Source organism: Bos indicus, chromosome 2 (assembly GCF_029378745.1).
Source record: "Bos indicus isolate NIAB-ARS_2022 breed Sahiwal x Tharparkar chromosome 2, NIAB-ARS_B.indTharparkar_mat_pri_1.0, whole genome shotgun sequence".
Taxonomy (NCBI): Eukaryota; Metazoa; Chordata; class Mammalia; order Artiodactyla; family Bovidae; genus Bos; species Bos indicus.
Genome location: NC_091761.1, coordinates 13,517,738 through 13,537,543, shown reverse-complemented (window position 1 = coordinate 13,537,543; position 19,806 = coordinate 13,517,738). Strand labels below are relative to the sequence as shown.

At 32.8% G+C, this 19,806-nt stretch overlaps 1 protein-coding gene across 4 annotated transcripts in view; it reads right to left on the bottom strand.

Annotated features, from left to right (window-relative positions):
• Window positions 1-19,806, bottom strand: part of NCKAP1 (NCK associated protein 1) — a 105,750-nt gene that overhangs the window by 82,724 nt on the left and 3,220 nt on the right. For 2 of the 4 annotated variants that reach the window (XM_070802611.1, XM_070802606.1), the window contains exons 2-3: window positions 9,162-9,179; window positions 8,019-8,129 (exon numbers count right to left, since the gene is read on the bottom strand). In XM_070802611.1, coding sequence (XP_070658712.1) covers window positions 8,019-8,129; window positions 9,162-9,179 — 129 coding nt within the window. The remainder of the gene's footprint in view (window positions 1-8,018; window positions 8,130-9,161; window positions 9,180-19,806) is intronic. The other 2 variants (XM_070802616.1, XM_070802620.1) reach the window with 1 other exon arrangement.

The window sequence follows — 19,806 nt, the reverse complement described above, 5'->3', positions numbered from 1 at the left end:
GTGTGAAAGTTCAATCAGTCAGTCAGCTCAGTTGCTCAGTCGTCTCTGACTCTTTGCGACCCCATGGACTGCAGCACGCCAGGCTTCCCAGTCCATCACCAACTCCCCAGAGCTTGCTCAAACTCATGTCCATCGAGTCAGTAATGCCATTCAACCATCTCATCCTCTGTCGTCCCCTTCTCCTCCCACCTTCAATCTTTCCCAGATTCAGGGTCTTTTTCAAGAGTCAGTTCTTCGCATCAGGTGGCCAAAATACTTGGAATTTCAGCTTCAACATCAGTCCTTCCAATGAATATTCAGGACTGACTGCCTTTAGGACTGACTGGTTGGATCTCCTTGCAGTCCAAGAGACTCTCAAGAGCCTTCTCCCACACCACAGTTCAAAACCATCAATTCCTTGGCGCTCAGCTTTCTTTATAGTCCATCTCTCACATCCACACATGACTACTGGAAAAACCATAGCTCTGACTAGACAGACCTTTGTCAGCAAAGTAATGTCTCTGCTTTTTAATACACTGTCTAGGTTGGTCATAGCTTTTCTTCCAAGGAGCAAGCATCTTTTAATTTCGTGGCAGCAGTCACCATCTGCAGTGATTTTGGAGCCCCCCAAAAATAACGTCTCTCACTGTTTTGTTTCCCTATCTACTTGCCATGAAGTGATGGGACCGGGTTCCATGATCTTCATTTTCTGAATGTTGAGTTTTAAGCCAGCTTTTTCACTCTCCTCTTTCACTTTCATCAAGAGGTTCTTTAGTTCTTCTTCACTTTCTGCCATAAGGGTAATGTCATCTGCATATCTGAGGTTATTGATATTTCTCCCCACAACCTTGATTGCAGCTTGTGCTTCATCCAGCCCAGCATTTCTCATGATGTACTCTGCATATAAGTTAAATAAGCAGGGTGACAATATACAGCCTTGACGTACTCCTTTCCCAATTTGGAACCAGTCTGTCGTTCCATGTCCGGTTCTAACTGTTGCTTCTTGACCTGCACACAGATTTCTCAGGAGGCAGGTAAGGTGGTTTGGTATTCCCATCTCTTGAAGACTTTTCCGAAGTTTGTTGTGATCTACACAGTCAAAGGCTCTGTGAGAACCAATACACTTGGGATAATAAAGAGAAATATATCCCGGGATGAAAGCTATGCAGCAGGCTTATGAAAATTGTCCAGAGGAAAGTTGGAAGGCAGAGGGTTATAGGAGAGTGGGCTCCAGAAAAAAAGGAAAGCTTATAGAAAGGTGGCATGAATTTTAGACTGGATAAATTTTAATATTCTATAAAGAAAACTAATTCAGGAAAGTAATAATATTTATTTATGGAACAAATTTAACTGTGAAATAGTTCTGGAAGACAGAATCCATTTCATTTTGATAATAAATATATATATAAATACATGTCATATAAACATATTATATTATTTGGACTTCTAAGAAAGTCCAAAGTGTGATAATGGAGTGAAGCAACGCAAATCAAACATTCAGGTCTTTGCCAATTATTTTAACTTTTAGAATCAGCATATAATTTAATCTCAGAACACTATATGATTACAGGACCAAAGGACAGCATTAACAATTCTGGAAACATGAAAGTAAAAATGACCAAGGTTGATGTTATAAATATAGAGAAATACACTATTTAAAGTTTAAAAAGGAAGTAACCAACAAAATAAAAATATTAACCAAAAAAAAAAAAAAAAAAAAACATCAAACATCAGGAAGAGGGGAGAGGATAGAGGAGGGGAGGAAACAATGAGCTAAACCCTCATATTTTATAGCAAAGAATTAACAGATGCTATCTAAAGTTGGCAAATAAATATATAAAAGAATGAGCATATTTCTTATAGTTCTGGAGGTAACCTCCAGATATACTAAAAATATAGGTTCCCCTGAGAAATATGAGCAGGATAGGAAAGACTGGAATAGGATTACATACCCTCACATTTCATCCTAAATTCTTCTAGACTATTTAATTATGATATATTCATGTTAGCGTGGTAAAAATTAAAAGAAAAAAAAAAAGCCAGTTTAGGTAGGTCTTTAGTGCTGATGCAATTCCTGCCAGCACTTGACCTATTTCAAATAGTTTTTAAATATATCAAAGCAAGGTTTACTTGTTTTTTCTATTGAGGGGTTCACTCTTTTATTAATTTTCTTTCTTATTTAAGCTAGAAATTACATGTGGAAGAGATATTAATTGAACGTTGATCACACTTTTAAAAAAGAATATAGACACAAGTTAGTTCTCATTGTATTAAAATTTCTTGAATTTTAGTCAAAATCAAGCATTTCTTTTAAGTTTCCATGAGGATACACACATACTTCTTTAAAAAAGTATACATCATCAAAACTGTTACATTACTTTTACTGTAAGATGATTCCTTCTATAATCAAAGTATTATTTGCTAGCCTACTACATCCAAGTCGACAGAGATTGAAAGATGGGTGCACGGAAAACAGGAGTGAGGTTTCACAAATAAAGAGATTACTTTTGTTTTGCTTCCCCTAGTGGAGGCTGGAAGAAAGGAAGGAGGGGAGTAACAGGAGGGACTGGGAGGCGTGAAAAGCCTTGATGGGATCATTACAGCACTTCACTTGTCAGAGCAGGATTCACAGATCTGGAAGGATACATTCAGAAGACATTAAAAGACAGTATTAAAAGTGACAAACCCTCAACGACCAGTGTAACATTTTATAAAAGTTAGAGGGGTTTCTGAAGGTTCTAGGTTTAGGTAACCAAGTGAATTGTAATGATTCAAAACAAAGAATACAGAAAAGACACAGAATGCAGGATAACCATGTGTTCAACACTGGACACAAAGTGTGATGTTCAGGTTGTGAAGCTGTCCAAAGTGTAACTATACACAGTATATTACTAGATAGTATAGTATCTAGCGTATTATTTAGTTGATGATATACTATTTAGATGAAGCCATGGAAGTAAAATGTTTTCTTACATACATATATTGCAGGAAGTGAAAAAAAAGGTCATTGAGAAATATCTACATGAAAACAGCTGGTAGAAAAAAAAGTGAAGCAGACCTAAAAGTTAGAGACGTAATATAAATAAAAGCTTCCATTTTTCAAAAGCAATGTGTTACACAAGTCTGCTGAGTGGTAAAACCAAAACTCAAATTTTGGTTTGTTGTCCATCCCTTTAACCAATATAGTATCACCATGATGGCAGCCATGACAAGACAAGTAATGCCCATTTTAGAGACTAACTAGGAATAAGCAAGTTTCCTTACCCTTTCCTTCTAACTCCGGACTAAACCACAGTGCATGTGTCAAGAGCCTCCCCATACCCCCAAAACACATTTATGCTTTTAAGAAGCTGGGGCTTCACTAAAAAGTACAATTATTTTTATAGCTAATAATATAAAGTGTTTTAAAGTGCTGGTAAATTTGGATCTTGACATAGTTATAGACAATATTTGAATAAATGAAAGCTAGCTAAGTTAAAGCTTATCAATCAGGTTCATTTACTCATCGTTATTTACTGTCTCTCATGAGCCAAGCACTAGGGATAAAATGGTGTCTAAAAACAGGCTTTAACGCTGTGCCTCTGAACAAACTGTGATGAAATTATGACACTTTTAGAGTTGCTCTGTCTTGTCTTGAGTGACTTTGTAAGCTACTTAATTAAAAATGTTTGTTACATATAATAGCATCTTGTAATACTGTGCTCCAAGAAAGAGGAAATAAACAATAAGTATAACACAAATATTCCTCTAAGTTTGAAAGCTTAACTTCAAATTATTTCAATAATGGCCTATACCTAAGTCCAGAATCCCTGTATTATTGTACCACCCCACTCACTAATAATGTCTTCATTCTTAGGGAGTTAAGACCTAACTGAACATACATAAGACAGTAATTTATATCATTTTCTCCTGAATTTGGGAATCAAATCCAAAGTTTTATACTAAATGTACAATAAATAAGAAAATTCCTTAATGATACTTTTGAGCCAGATATTTTTACAGTTTTAAACTAGCTTTTAGATGTAAATACAGCATAGGAAAAAAGGGGGGAATTGTTTTTAGAAGTTTAGGAAAAAAATTTCTTAAAAGTTTTAATATACACCTGAACATTAGCTTTAAGAATTTCTTGGGCAAAACAACTTTTACCTATTGATAAAATAAGGAGTTTCTACTCTTTTCTTCATCCAGGGAAATAACAGATTTCCCTCTATGTGTTCATAAGAAATCTATGAGAAACAAACCATAAATCCATTTGACAGTTATACTTTCAAAATAATGGAAGATATGATATAGACAAATAACCTCTCAGCTCAGAAATGTTTTCCTTATCTAAATTAAATAAGAAAATCTATAAAGCCTATTAAAATATATAGCCAGGGGCTTCCCTGGTGGTCAAGTGGTTATGAATCTGCCTGCCAATGAAGGGCACATGGGTTTGATCCCTGGTCCGGGAAGATTCCACATGCGAAGGAGCAAGTAAGCCCATGCGTTCCAACTACTGAGTCCACTTGCCCTAGAACCCATGCGCCACAACAGAAGAAATCACCAGGTGAGAGGCCCGCCTGCTGCAGCTAGAGAGTGGCCTCTGCTCGCAGCAACCACAGAAAGCTCACTCACAGTAGCCAAGGCCTGGCTCAGCCAAAAATAAATAAATAAATCTTAATTAAACACACACACACACACACACACTGTTCAGTCGTAAGTCATGTCTGACTCTTTGTGACCCCATGGGCCCTCCAGGATCCTCTGTCCATGAGGTTCTCCAGGCAAGAATACTGGAGTGGGTTGCCATGTCCTTCTCCACACATATATATTTTATATATATAGCCCGGCATATATTAGACACTCAATTAAGTAGCTGCTATAATAAAACTGGCTTTTATTTATATGAATTTTATTTAATTGACTGCTTTGAAGCATATAGGGCATTTAATTCAACACCACGATCCAGGAAAAAAAATCACATTCCTTGGTATGGACTCTCCCTACGTCCAAAATTGGGGGTGGGATAGAATTTGTAAATTTACAACTGGTCACAACTACACAAGACAGTAAAAGTGACTCAACAGATTCAACATCATCACTACTGAAGCCATGTTAGGAACCAATCCTATTAGTTGGCCCTGCCCTCCTTCACTGTATACGAGATATCTGTGTGCTCCCAGTTTCTACTGGATTTAAAAGTATGGGAGCTGGCACAAGAGCAGATACCTGAGAAACAATAAAAAAAAAATCAACAATTTTTCGCTGCAAAATAAGACTGGCTTTTTTGTAAGGATCATTTTAGAAACTTGAAAGCAAAAACTTTGCTGACTTTTCTACTGAAACAATCTTCCTGTGACTGCCTTTTCTGAAATTGAGGACAAGTGGTGCTTGTGTAACATGCATGAAAACAGAAATACTGCTCATCAGGAATTCTCCTTGATCCCTGAGATAATACAAGCATGTTCTATAGCACATATCTCTACAACGGCCCAAAGACCAGGAATAAGAAGAGAAAAAAGGCAACTGTGATGTCAATACCATTTCTTCACAGTGTATTTAGCCAGAAATCGGTAAGCTCCGATCATCCCAGACACTACTGTCATTCCCTGTCCTTATACTTCTATTAACCACTTCTCTAGAATTAAAAAATTACAAGATGAAACCCCTCATTTCCTAACCCAAACTCACTAGGAACTTAAGAGGATTTTAGCTCTTAAAACTAAGATCACCAAACTTCACAAACAGTACACACAGTACTTTAGCGTGTAAAAAACAGCAGAAGGGCATTACACAGAATAGCTGTAAAGGCCGTAGGACAAAATTCAGACTTTGCAAACAACACAACCAGAGTACCTTCTACAGGTAGAGATAACATTTAACAATGGTGTATAATTGATATTATAGGTTAAACATAGAATTATCACATGACCCAGCAATTCTACTCCTAGGTATATATTTCCAAGAGAAATAAAAAACATATGTCCATATAACTTTTACACAAGCATTCATAGTAGTAGTATCCGTAATAGCCCAAAGAGCACAAACAACTCAAGCATCCATCAATTGATGAATGGATAAATAAAAGGTGATATATCCACACAGTGGAGTATTTTTTGGCAATAAAAAGAAGTACTGATATATGCTACAACCTGAATAAACCTTGAAAACATTATACTAAGTGAAAGAAGCCAGTCAAAAAAGACACATTATTTATTTTATCTATATAAAATCTACAGGACAGGCAAGCATACAGAAGGAGATTCATGTTTGCCCAGAGTTGGGGTGGTGGGGATACTGGCAGGAGTGACTGCTAATGGGTCTTGGGTTTCTTGTGGGGATGACAAAGATGATCTAAAATTGACTGTGGCACTGGGACACACAACTCTGTGGGTGAACTAAAAACCACTGAATTGTACATTTTAAACAGGTGAACTGTATGCTATGTGAATCATATCTGACTAGTTATTTTAAAAATCAATTTTGTGCTACAAAAGTTGAAAAATAAACTATTAAAAAACAAACAACAATAACAAAAACCTAGTATTATTGTAAACAGCATGCCCAGCAAATCAAGAACAAAGATTATCAACTTATTCAACAAAAAATTTTACTGATATGAAATATGTTTAATCAGATCTTGCTAATTTTCTAATAAAAGGTCTTGTATCAAGGAACTATGCTTATTCTCATACAGAAATTTTCACACACATATAAATTAAACTGAAAAGATTCTCTGAAGAGCTCATATCACAGATTTCATAAGCCATGAGAAAGAGAAGCATAAAATTAAATGTAAAACAGATTTCATTATAAAATCTTTTAGAGTGAATATATAACCTCTCAGATGAGTTAGCGAACTAATATCAACAATGGAAGAAAGAGTTTTCCACACAATAATAGTGTTCTGAAGACATGTTCATTTTCAGTTATTCATATCTAATCAGGAACTAACTGTGATATCTTAATATACCAATGATAAAACAAAATCTTCTGTGAAACGAAAAGAAAGACTTCTATTAACCTATATTCACAAAAACAGAAAACTTTTAAAATAAAACTTTAAAAAATTATTTAAAAAGCACTTCAGACTTATTTTGTTAGTTCTGACTGGTATTTTTCCTTCACATTAGAATATTTTTAAGTGAAAGCTGAATAACAGGCTAAATACAAATCTTCAATGAACATACACATGATCTGAAGAAACCACAAGATGACAAAATATCTTTTAAGCAGAGCTTCTCAAAAGTAGGGAGATTGTATGTAAGAGGAAATTTCTAGACTAAGTTTGTACATTAAGAAAAAGAGAAAAGAATTATAAGGCCACCAGAGAAAAAAGGAAAAAGAGAAGACACGCAGAAAGAGTCCAAGTCAACAAAATTTAAATGAAAAGACCACAGTAAGGTGAAAAATAACCCTAATTTCCTAAAGTGAGTTATTCACAGCAGTTGTTATAAAGAATTACCAAAAGATATGTGAAGGAATTGGCAAGACTCTAAATGTTACCATCTTTCAATATAATACTATGAAAAACTTTACCGTCTGAGGAAATGTAATATGGAATAATAAAGATCCTAACACCATCAGCTTGTTATCTTATTTAATGTAACAAGTTTTTCTCAATTATAAAAAGAAATACATTTTAAAGTTAAACAGCTAATTATGAAAAACAATACAAGCTCTATGAAGACATTTTCTAACTTCAAGACAAAGTTAAACCTATGACTGTAAGAAAAAAGTCCCTAACTGGTCATGCAAATACTAATATTTGAAAATATATACATATCTATTACCTTACTCTTTGTTGCAACTTGAAAGGGAATAAGTATATGTAAGAAATTAAGATCCTATTTTTCTATAATAAAATGGCAATGTAGCTCAATTGTTTTTTCCACCAATTTCTGAGATAAGAATATTATCTCTAAAAGCCTTTAATGTATATAGTTTATATATTCAGAATACAAAGAATTAGATAAATAAGAGCTACTTCAAGTACTGACCATTACTTCCACTACAGATGGCTAAAATCAAGTAATATATAAATTTAGATGACTTACATTGTTGTTGCGAGTTTCTACAGCAGGGAATTTTCTGACTATGAATTTCACAGCAGATTCCAGGTTTTTGTCAATAAGGTAGGATGGTTTTGCCTTGGGGTCTCCACAAGCCTATAAAACAACAGTAATAAAAAAAAAAGTGAAATGCATCGTTTTTCTAAAACCAAAAAATAATAGCAAATCTGTAATCAGAAATTAGAGAGATACTTGTTTTTGGTGAGCAGGTGATAAAATGAATAGGCAAAGTGCAGGGATTGTCACAGCTGAAATATGCAATGGGAGACAGTACAGAGATGTTCTTCTACTGAAAAAAAATGCATGGAAAGTTTCAAAGCAGTTAGCGCAGAACAGCAGTGAAGGAAAAAGCTCAAACCTAAAAAAAAAAAAGAAAAGAAAAAGAAAAAAAAATTCTTGGTTTGAGGTAGGATTGTATTCATCTGAAGCTAATAAAGTATGACAAAATTAAATATTCAATAAGAGTACTAGAAATGTTTCTATGTGTTATATAATAAAAGCTTATGTTTAAATGTCTTTTCCAAAATGTTCTCCTCATTCAATCTAAACATTTTAAATACAAGAGCCCTAGTTCAAAAGAACTGGAAGGCGCTAAAACTGGCCTTATAGTATTAACTTGTGTTGCCGAAAATCTGAGTTACAACATTGTTTTCCATCATACCAGCAGCACTTCAAACAATGAAATCTACATCTATTCTATATCTCATAAGCACAGAACAAATGGAAATGTTTACATTTTGACCACATCAGCAGTACAGCCTTCTCTGTATTAAACTGTAAAGCATTGTACAAATGTAAGGCATTTTTATTAGAAAGAACTTTTTATCTGAACTATTAGCAATACAGAATAATCTTCAATACTGTTCAGTTTCATTCTGTGACATTATTAACTGCTTCCTAGTGAATTACTAAAATGGTAACATTTCTACTTAACTTCATTGTATTTTAAAGAGGGTATGTCCTTTGAAAAGTTATCTATTATGTGTGAGGAAATACAATACTGTAATTTAATGATTTTTCACTGTTTACTATAGCTATGTTGTGGATTGCAGAAAGAGAAGTTATGAAACATGAAACTGATCTGAAAGCGGGCAAGCGGGCAAAGGGAAGGTGAAAAGCTTTGCAAACCTTCCAAACTTGTCCTTGCTGGGGAAGCATTGTAATAAAAAGAGAGAAAATTACTTGTAAACAATGACTGTCAAACTCTGACATACGTTTCAGTAGAGAACTTATGCACTGCAGACTATGAATAACAAAACAAGATGGAAACTATATGGTGCTACAATTTTAAAGGTATTCTAAGCAGCAAGTTTTAGTACACAGTAAGTTTATAGAGTTTATATTATTCATATATATTTAAATACTACTGTGAGGTGTACAACCATGTCAGTTTCTTGGTGCTCTTTCTAAATAACTTAAAAATAATACTAGAAGGAAAAATAAAGACTACATGCAAGTATAAAAACAGGAGCAAAACCATCAGTGAAATTTTACATACCTTAAAAAGAAACGGTAGCCAAGAATAAAAATAAGTCGTTATTGGATGACTTCTGCACTTTAGCTCAAATTCCAACTGTTTTTCAAATATCAACTAACTCCTTACCAAGCCCAAGTATAAAAATCAATGCAAAAATTCCTATATTTTCCAAAAGGAAATAGGAATGGAGTAAGAATTATCTTAATTCTCAAACATAATTAGATAAAACAAAACTAACTATAAGAAATTTAGAACTTCATAATCTTTAACCAGACTGACACAAAGCTATTGTATAAATTTCATTTCAATATCATAAATACTAATATATCTGACTTTTCCTCAGAGTCAGCTTTTTAAACTAGCTTAAAATACTATTTCTCATAAATTAATCTTCCAATTAACCCACATCCCCCAAAATATTATATATAGGAATAACTGAGAGCCACATAACTAAGAATTTGTACCAATGGAAATAGCTACATATTAGCAATTCCTTGTATCAATGATAAAATGAAAACCAAGTTTCAAGAACATGCCTGAGGTAGTACAGAATACTAAAGTGATTCCAAATTCTTTTTAAATATTATGTATCATCTTTCATACTCTAATTATTTTAAAATTCAGTTATTCGTTCTAACAATATAAGTGAAATAACTAGTAAAATATAATAGACTACCATACCCATTCCCAGAGATCACGAATTTTATTGTGTAAGAATTTAATCAAGTAACTAATAAGATATATCTGTATATAAACAGCTCTTCCTTACTGCCCAGAAAATAAAAAGAATGGAATTTCATTTCAGTGGAAAAATAAGTGGTTATATGGTCTTTCCTTGGAATTAATTTAACCTTTTCCCACACTCCTCACTGAGCCATATTTAAACAAACTACGCTGGGAGACAGTATGCCATAAAGATGAAGAACACAGACCCCGGAAGAGAAGACTAAATTTCAGTCTTCACCACTTACTATCCATGGGACGATCCATACTTGAATATATTACGACACATCTCCTAATCTCAATTTCTTCATGTGTAAATGGGGAAATCAGTATTTACCTAATAGCTACAATTATAATTACCTAAGTAAAAGTCTTATGTGAATAGTAACCACTGAATAGTCTTTATCATAGTAAACAGAATTAGAAATAATGACTAAGATTCTTTCCTCCAATCATTTATTCTTTATATACCCCAAGTCTACACATAACCAAATTTGCTTTACTCATAGAAAATGAGTAGCCTAGTAGTTAAGAACATGAGTTATAAGATAGGCTGTCCATGTTCAAATCCTGGCTCCTAGCTATAACCATAAACGAGTAATTTTCTGTGCCTCAGTTTCTTCATCTGTTAAATAAATCATAATTGCAATCTACCCTAAAAAGTTTTTGCCCATTAGATTAGTATCTGTGGGTGCTTATGGGTGTGTGTGTGCATATGAGCAGAATTTTTAAGGGTATCTGGCATACTACATTCACTCAAAAAATGCCAATAAAAAAACAAGATTCACAGACACTATACAAGAGTACTAGGCACCGTTTTATTTTTTTCTGAAATCAACCTACTCGAGATACCAATAGAGACATTTGCAAATACTCAGGCAAAAAAAAAAAGTGCAAGAAAAAAAACAAAACTTGACTAAAAGCTAGTATTTAGGTAACTACATCTTGGCAAAAAGCCATTCTTAATAATTAACTGAAGAATAATGTCCTACCATACTGAAAGAATGCAAATATCCCAATACAAATATCCCAACTAACCAGATGTCTCAGTTTATAGAGATTAAATCTTCTTCACTCTAAGATTTTCATTTTAATGACACCAACACAAAGAAATCATAAGATAATAACCTGTATTTTAAAAACACGGCCTGCAGTTGGTACACCTAAAACTCTTACCTCTTCCTCCTACAGTAACATTACACAAAACTCATCTTTCACTCTTAAAAGTATTACCCTTTGAAATAACATATTTAATAAAATGATAGGGGATTCCTTGGCAATCCAGTGGTTATAACTCTGAGCTTTTACTGCTGAAGACCCAGGTTCAATCCCTGGTTGGGGAACTAGGATCCCACAAGCCACAAGTTGCAGCCAAAAAAGAAAAAAGAAAGGAAAAAAAAAAAAAATTGAATATACTACTATACTTAGTTATCAGTATATTTTAAACTAATATATTCCAGAAAGGCTTGCCACAAAGACTGAATCAAAAGGTTTGATATATTCAATTAAACTAGAGTACATCTAACCTGTCCATCACCCCACCCTCCAAAAAAAACAAAAGGGGAGTAAAGGACAAAATTTTGTCTAAACCCCTGAATCTCATAGCTCTACAAAAGGAGGGAAAAAAAAAAAAAAGCTTTTGCATAATTGGTTAAGGGGTTGCCCAAATGGCTCAGTGGTAAAGAATCCGCCTCCCAATGCAGGAGACTCAGGTTTAGTCTTTGGGTTGGGAAAATCCCCCAAAGGAGGAAATAGGAACCCACCCCAGTATTCTTGCCTGGGAAATCACATGGAACAGAGGAGCCTGGAGAGCTACAGTCCATGGGGTCACAAAAGAGTCAGACAAACTTAGCAACTAAAACAACAACAATAACTGGCTAAAAGGGATATTTCATCAAGAAGCAAACAGGAAACTAAACTATATCTGTAATTTTAGAATTGTAAAAAGCACCACTCTAAATCCTTATTTTATCTTTACTCAGCATGATTTCATAATGCATAAATGCATAATGCATAAATATCAGAATTTAAAATTCCAGAAGATCTAAAGCAAATTTAAATATTTATACACTTAAATTTCCAGTTTTCAGAACTGAAACTTTATTTCCCATGAATATTCTAATTATCTTTAAATTTAACAAAGCTAAGACTAATCTGGCAGATAAAATTATACTAGTGTTAAAGGACGTACTTAAATGTAATAATCAATAACTATCTCTAAGTGGATCACAGCCCATACAGCCTTAGGCAAGTTGCTTCCCTGAGCCTTAGTACTTTAACCCATAAATTAAGGATACTATTATTACCTACTTAATAAGGTAGGTTGTTCAGATTTTTAAAAGACAAAATACACAAAAAGTGCTTATTCCAGGTGCCTGACACACAAATTCTTATAAGTTTTAATTATCTTCTATTTTTTTTAAATAGAACTTTTCACAACAGATGGATATCTATAATGAGTTCCTAATTATCAAAAAAGATCATGCATTTAACCAAATTAATGTTACTGTTGTCAATTTAGTATTCCTTAGTTCATTTTTTTCACAAAACACAAATATAATGTTATTATCCAAAATAAACAACAAAGACGTTTCAGAAAACCACATATTATTTTATTCAGGCCACAAAATAAACATCTTTGATTAAAAACCTCAAAATCAGACTTAATATAGTTTTAAAGTATGACTTTTCAACAAATTTTCCTGCCAAATCTACCACTGAAATCCCTTCCAAGGTCTTTCCTTGGGTTGTCACAATACAGATTATGTACCACAGCTTAACTTTGCATGGTTAATGCTACATATTTTTCCAAGAACTTCCTTACCACGATGTTTAAAAAATAAAAATTAAAAGTATAGAAACAGTCCTCTATGCATAAGAGATTAAGCAACAATCAAGAGAAAACAAAACAGTAAGGATTATAAGAGTCAAGAGTAAAAGGAACATTTACTAGGCATCTGTTGCATGTAAAACATCTTGGTTTAGAAATTATCTCAATCTTTACTCAACAGAGAGAAAAGGAGCATCAGAAATTAAGTGACTTGCTCAGGGCTTTATGATTACTAACTTTGAGTACTCAAGTATTTCAAAACACTAAAAACAAAACAAACAAAAAAACACTAAAAACATTTACTGAAAAATATATACACCAAAAAAAATAAGTAAAAATTGTTCCATTTCCTCAGCTGCTCAAAATTTTTATTGAAGTAATCATTATTAAAGGAAAAAAAATCTGATTACTTCAATCAGTTTTATTTTTTAATTTCCACTCTACCTTAAAATACATTCCTTTGCCAAAATATTATAGAACAAAATAATTTATTTTAATACAGTAACTTAATTGGAAAAAAACATGAACAAAGTCCCAGGGATCAGAATGAGAAGGCTATTTGTGAGAGTATAGGAAAGAAATCAGCCTCACCTGAATTGTATTAGGAAAGGGAAAAATACAAAATGTGATCAAGATGAAAGATGATTTTAACTTTTACTCCACAAATAAGAAATAATAAACCTGTGTTAAAACAGGTTTTGCAAAATTGAAGGTACAAGGGGACTAAAATTCTCCCTTGAGTCTTCAACAAATTGATACTAACGCCTAGAGGAAAAATGGACATCACTTAAGACCATGGATTGTAAAAGCAATTTGCCTATAACTCTTTTATTTTCTAATTTTAAAAATAATGAATTTCAGTGTGCAACTTTCCAGTAAGTATTAAAAAAAATCTAAAAAAAAAAACAACCTATCAAGACCAAAACAAGCCTCAAATTCTAATAATACTGATTAAATTTTTCATTTTTTTTTCATGCATATCACCCACATTTTGGCCAATCAATCTGCTTGCAACTTCCCCCTTGAGATTGGGTAGGTGAAAAAAAAAAAGGGGGCAGGAAAAGAAAAAAAGTAACCCACTTCTATAGTTTGGATTAAAAAACTTGATAGGAAAGTAACGGAAATTACTGGAAATGCTTTAAAATTAATGTAATTTTATAAATCATCTCTTATAGAGTCAATAATAGCTGATTTAAAGGTATATAAATATTATGATTATTGTTTTCTAAGGACAAGTTCTCAGAAAGTAATAAATATTTTGACTCATTATATATTTCAAAATTCTTTATTAAAAATTTTAATAAATCAAAGTTTCTAATTACCATTCAATACTCAAAAAGATGTCTATGTTACTGTTTTCAAACATTTCTCAGCTTCTCATATACAGAAACATTTCAGTTTATATCCAACAAAGAGTAAAGGTTATATGTGGTTACACTGTTAATATTCTAAAAGAAGTTGGTCTTTAAAAGACTGCTGGGAAACATACTTCTGAAGAACAAATACTTATTTTATATTAGCAGTAAGTAGATATCAAACTATAATACCAGGCAGTAAAAAGGAATAACTAAGTAATGTTCCTAAAGATGGTATAGACCTAGATTTATTAGGAAAAAGTGAACACTTAGTAATTGCCCACTATGTTTCAAGCTCCAGAAATACCCAACATCTATTCACGTCTTACTCGTGCCAGGCACTATATTAGCACTTTGTGAATTAACCCATTTAATTCTCAACTTTATAATGCTAATTAAAGAGTATTCCACATGTGGGAAAACAGGAATATCTAAGATTGCAAGAATTAGAGTCAGTAAGACTAACATGGCTTAGAAAACCAAAAAATGTAACTTGAAGTGTACGAGAAGCTGAGAGCAAATAAGCACCCTGTAGATGGTTTTGCTAGTACAGAGTCTATGTGCAGCCGAGCATTCCAGGAATTTAGTTATCCCTCAAAATCAAAATTAATCATTGCAATTATCAGAAAAAGAAATCAGAAGTATTAAAAAGTTAATTTTACTTATTTCAGTGGTTTTTCAGAACAACTTCAGGGGCTTTTGCTTATTCAGTAGATTTGGGTCATGATCCAGATGTACTTTTAAAAACCTTTTAAAATGATTATGTTATGTATTTCTGACCAAGAACCAAGGGGCTCCTCAATTTATAAATAAAGGAACTCTAACTCAGAAAGATTAAACAACTTGTCCGAAGTTAAAAAAAAAAACAAAAACAAAGTACCAAGGTTTTATCCAGAATCTAGCCCTCTCAACCCACAGAATGCTACAAGTATGGGGGAAAAAAACCAGAAGTTTAGAGTCTATATGCCAGCAGAAAGGATTAATACAGGATTTTAAAACTTTATATATTTTATATCTTTATATATTCTACTGAACAAAAGTTTGGAATCTTGAATGACTGACTATTCCTTGTCATTGCCTAGCTGAAGTTTCTATTCATACTTCAAAACCAAGCACTAAAGTCACTATCTCTTCTTCCCATCTTCCCCAGACAGGAATCTTTAACTCCGTTCTCAAGACACCCACAACAACACTTAATCACTGCATTTTAGTTAATTATCTACACATCTGTCTCACCCACTACAATATGAATTTCTTGGCACTGGAGACTGTATCGTAACTTGTTTTCCCAGTGTCCAGGAAGCCTTTCAACAAATGAATGAAAACTCCCAATATTTGCTACTAACTGAAAGAACAGCTCATCATATGACTTCCAAAGTTTTATTAAAGATATAACTTTATTACTGTCAAGTATCTAAAATAATCAAGTATGCAATAAGAAGATATTTTCCAATACTTAAAACAAGATATTCCTTCAAAAACTTTAACCCGTTATATATTTCAAAATTATTAAAAATGTTAATGATTCAAATAAAAGTTACTGTCATTCAGTTCTCAAGATGTATATGCCATTTTCTGCTGTTCAATTCTCCTTATAAACTTGCAATTTAAGAGACTGTTAAGTTTAACTTATTGAAGTAAAACATTTCAGTACAATAGTATTTAAAGACATGATTTAGAAGATTCTCTGTCATATTAAGTGAGTCAAAATTAATAATTACAATACTGCAAATTCCTAATAGGATCAAAATTAAGAAGATCTTACTACATTTACTAAAATGACAACATTAAAACCCGTCAACAAAAAAACACATCTTGGGAACAGAAAAGAATAGTACTAATTTTGTAAAGTTCAAGACAGAAAGAAACACACTTATTGGTTGTACTTCCTTAATGGCATTTCTTTTATTTCATGCAGGTTTTTCAATGGAAAAAAAAAGTTGCCATCTGACTTTAAAAATCCAAATGTAGAATGTATATTTGAAATCTCAAGAGACAAAGCCTCTTCAGTGAAGAGAGGCCTGTACACATCCTTACAATGAAGGAGGGTAAGCGCTGTCTCACTGTCTGAGCTCACACCCTTCTTCCTGTCTTATACGTGCTCTTCCCTCAAGCAAGGGTTTCTCTTAGTTTTCAGTTTTCTTAGTGTTATTCCTATGGTTAGTCTTCTCAGTTTGTGCTTTTAATATGTCATGGGCTAATTTTAGAAATAATCACAAAGAAAAAAATCCATATAATATAAAAAGTAAATATAAAATATTTACAAGTTCCCCAAAATGTCAATAAATTGAATTTTAAATTTCCCAATTCTAAACTATTTCTCATTTCAATATACTACAAAGCTAAATAGAAGTCTTTAATAATCACTGGTGGACTGTTAATTATAACCTCAATGACTTTTCATAACAAACCCATACAAAGTTCATATAAAAGTAGTCTACAGTAAATAAGAAAATTATTTCTATAATTGCCTATTTCTTTTAGGTTAAGATTATTGTGTGTTCAAAATTATATGTGCCAGAAAAATTTCACTAATGATTATAATCTAATGACAAAAATAAATTAAGAGCCCAGACTTAGCAGTTAAGAAAGAAAGGAGTCAATCCAAACTTTCATTTTTCAGAGTAAGACTTGGACAAGTTAACCAAATTCAACCGCTTTATCTAGAGAATAAATCACAGACTTAGAGAATAAATCACAGATCTGTAGACAACTAAAAGAAAAAAAATTTTTAATTTAGGATATAATAGAGATTCAATAAATAGCCAGCATTACTTTTACTTTTATTACATGTTCTTTTTGCTAAAGAAAGACATAAAAGGGAAGCCTGGCATGCTGCAGTTCACGGAGTTGCAGTCAGACATGACTTAGCAACTGAACAACAACAAAGAGAGAAAACTATTTTTAACATATAAATGTACACCTACTGAACATGATCTGAAATTACTGTTGGAATTTACTTAACACTAACACTGCAAGTAAATTATCAAACAAGAATACAAATTAAATTTTCAATCACCCTTGCCAGTAAAGACAAAAATTTTCAATACCAATACTTTCTCATCTGAGCCTCCTCATTTTCCACATATTGCATGTAGCTAACTAAATATGTCCATCCTTTTAATTTTCTTAAAATATAAATATACAAGCAACAGATTAAGAATCCTAATTTCATTTATATGTAAACTGTACCATGCTGCTTCTTCATTTTTGGAAATAATCTATTTTAGTCATAATACAATAAAATATACATGCACATATGTTAGCATTTGTACAAAAAATTGTATATGTATACCCTTGTGGCTCAGACGGTAAAGCGTCTGCCTACAATGTGGGAGACCCGGGTTCAATCCCTGGGTCGGGAAGATCTCCTGGAGAAGGAAATGGCAACCCACTCCAGTATTCTTGCCTGGAAAATTCCATGGACAGAGAAGCCTGGTAGTCTAGAGTCCATGGGGTGGCAAAGAGTCGAACACAACTGAGCAACTTCACTTCACTTCACATACACAGCTTATTTTTTAAAAGTGGGAGATGAACAGGCAAAGAATTTCTGAAGTCATATGAGTTTTTGACAATAACAAGTATTCCTTCTGTAATCATTTAAAAAATTTATTATTTAAGTTATTTAACAATTCCACAAAGGAAACAAAAGGTGGACAATTTACCACTGCCACTTAAAAATAATAAAAATAAGCCTCTTTCCCAAGTATTTTTCAGTGATCTTTATCTCCTCAGCCTACCAACCAGTATAACAAGAAACAGAATTATTAAATCCTCATTTTTACAAGCAGCTTCCTTGAAAAGTAAGGAAGTAGGATTTGTTTACATAAATATATACGTTTTATATATATATATATATATATATATATATATATAGAACTTAAATACAGATGATGGAGAGACAATGCTTTCTTAACATGTTTAAAGGTTTTGATACTAAAAATCTCCCTGAGGAAAAAATCTTATAGGTACTAACAGTACTTCTACAACTTGCCAGAATCCAATCTTTGAACATGCTTTCTTCTCCTGATTAACCCACACAGAAAGTAAGGCCCTTAAATGAAGAGAAATGTAACACTGAAAGGGAAGACTAAAGCTGATTCCCCTTTCTTTACCCTGATTGCATACTTCACATACATTTTTTTTTACCTCCATTAGATAAGCAGATATCAGGTAAAGACTTTCAATTTTACACTGCTATTAACTTCTTTACTCATAAAATAAATTTATCCAAAATCACGGGCAAAAGCCTGTAATAAATATACTCCATTAAAAAGAAGTTTGCAATAGCTGGATAGGTATTTTCACCTTTCTGTCCTTTAGAATTGAGGCAGTAATTTAACAAGATGAAAAATACGAAAAGTATTAACTGAGACCTTTTTGGTATAGAATTATCAAGTTCATGTTGGTGATGGTGTAGGAAAAAATAGAAAAAAGTAAGAAGGAATAAACATACACACACACACACAAAATTAAGCTCAGCTAAAAAATGTTTCCTTTTTGGAATTTTGGTCTATGTGTTTGCTAAACAGCAGTAAAATTTCAGAAAAAAACAAATGTTGCTCCCAAAAGTTACTGAGAGTCCTAAACAAATACCATCTTACATTCATAGAAGTTTTAAACTATTTTCACATTGTTATAATTTTTTATCTTCACAATCTTGTGCAGTAGACAGATCATGTATTACCATCCCTGTATTAAGAAAAACTAAACTGAGCTCAGTTAAACTGTTTAAAATGGGTCTTAACTTCTACTTTGTAAAGATAACATAATCAGAGTTGGAACAGACTTGAGTGCTCCTTTCAGTTAATTTTCCTCCATCTCACAGATGAAAAACAACGAAGCTCAAGGAAGTCAAGACACCCACCCAATATTATAAAACTCTCAGTGACATACTGAAGACTGGAAGGCAGGTCTCCTAACTTCTGGCTTGATACTCTCTACTTCACCACACTGCCCTGCCATATCACAATGAGTGATATACAAGTAGCCTGAAATGTTAAAAGTCACTATATAAGTGGGTAGTAGTATTAGCTCCAAAAAAGGGAAGACATTTTTAATTTTTAAAAAATTATGACATTATGAAATAAACAAATTTAAATGTAAACTACCTACCACCTTTACCTTTTTCCCCTAAAATCCTCCTTCACATCTTCTTAAATCTCTGATTTGATTACAAATTCTTAAAATTTTCATAACCTGTACATATTTGTTCGTTGTTGTTTAATCACTCAGTGGTGTCCGACTCCTTTGAGACCCCATGGACTATAATCACAAGGCCCCTTTCTTGGTGGGATTTCCCAGCCAAGAATACTGGAGTGGGCTGCTATTTCCTTCTCCAGCCTGTACATATTAAGATATCAAAAATTACTCAATTGATAAAATTTT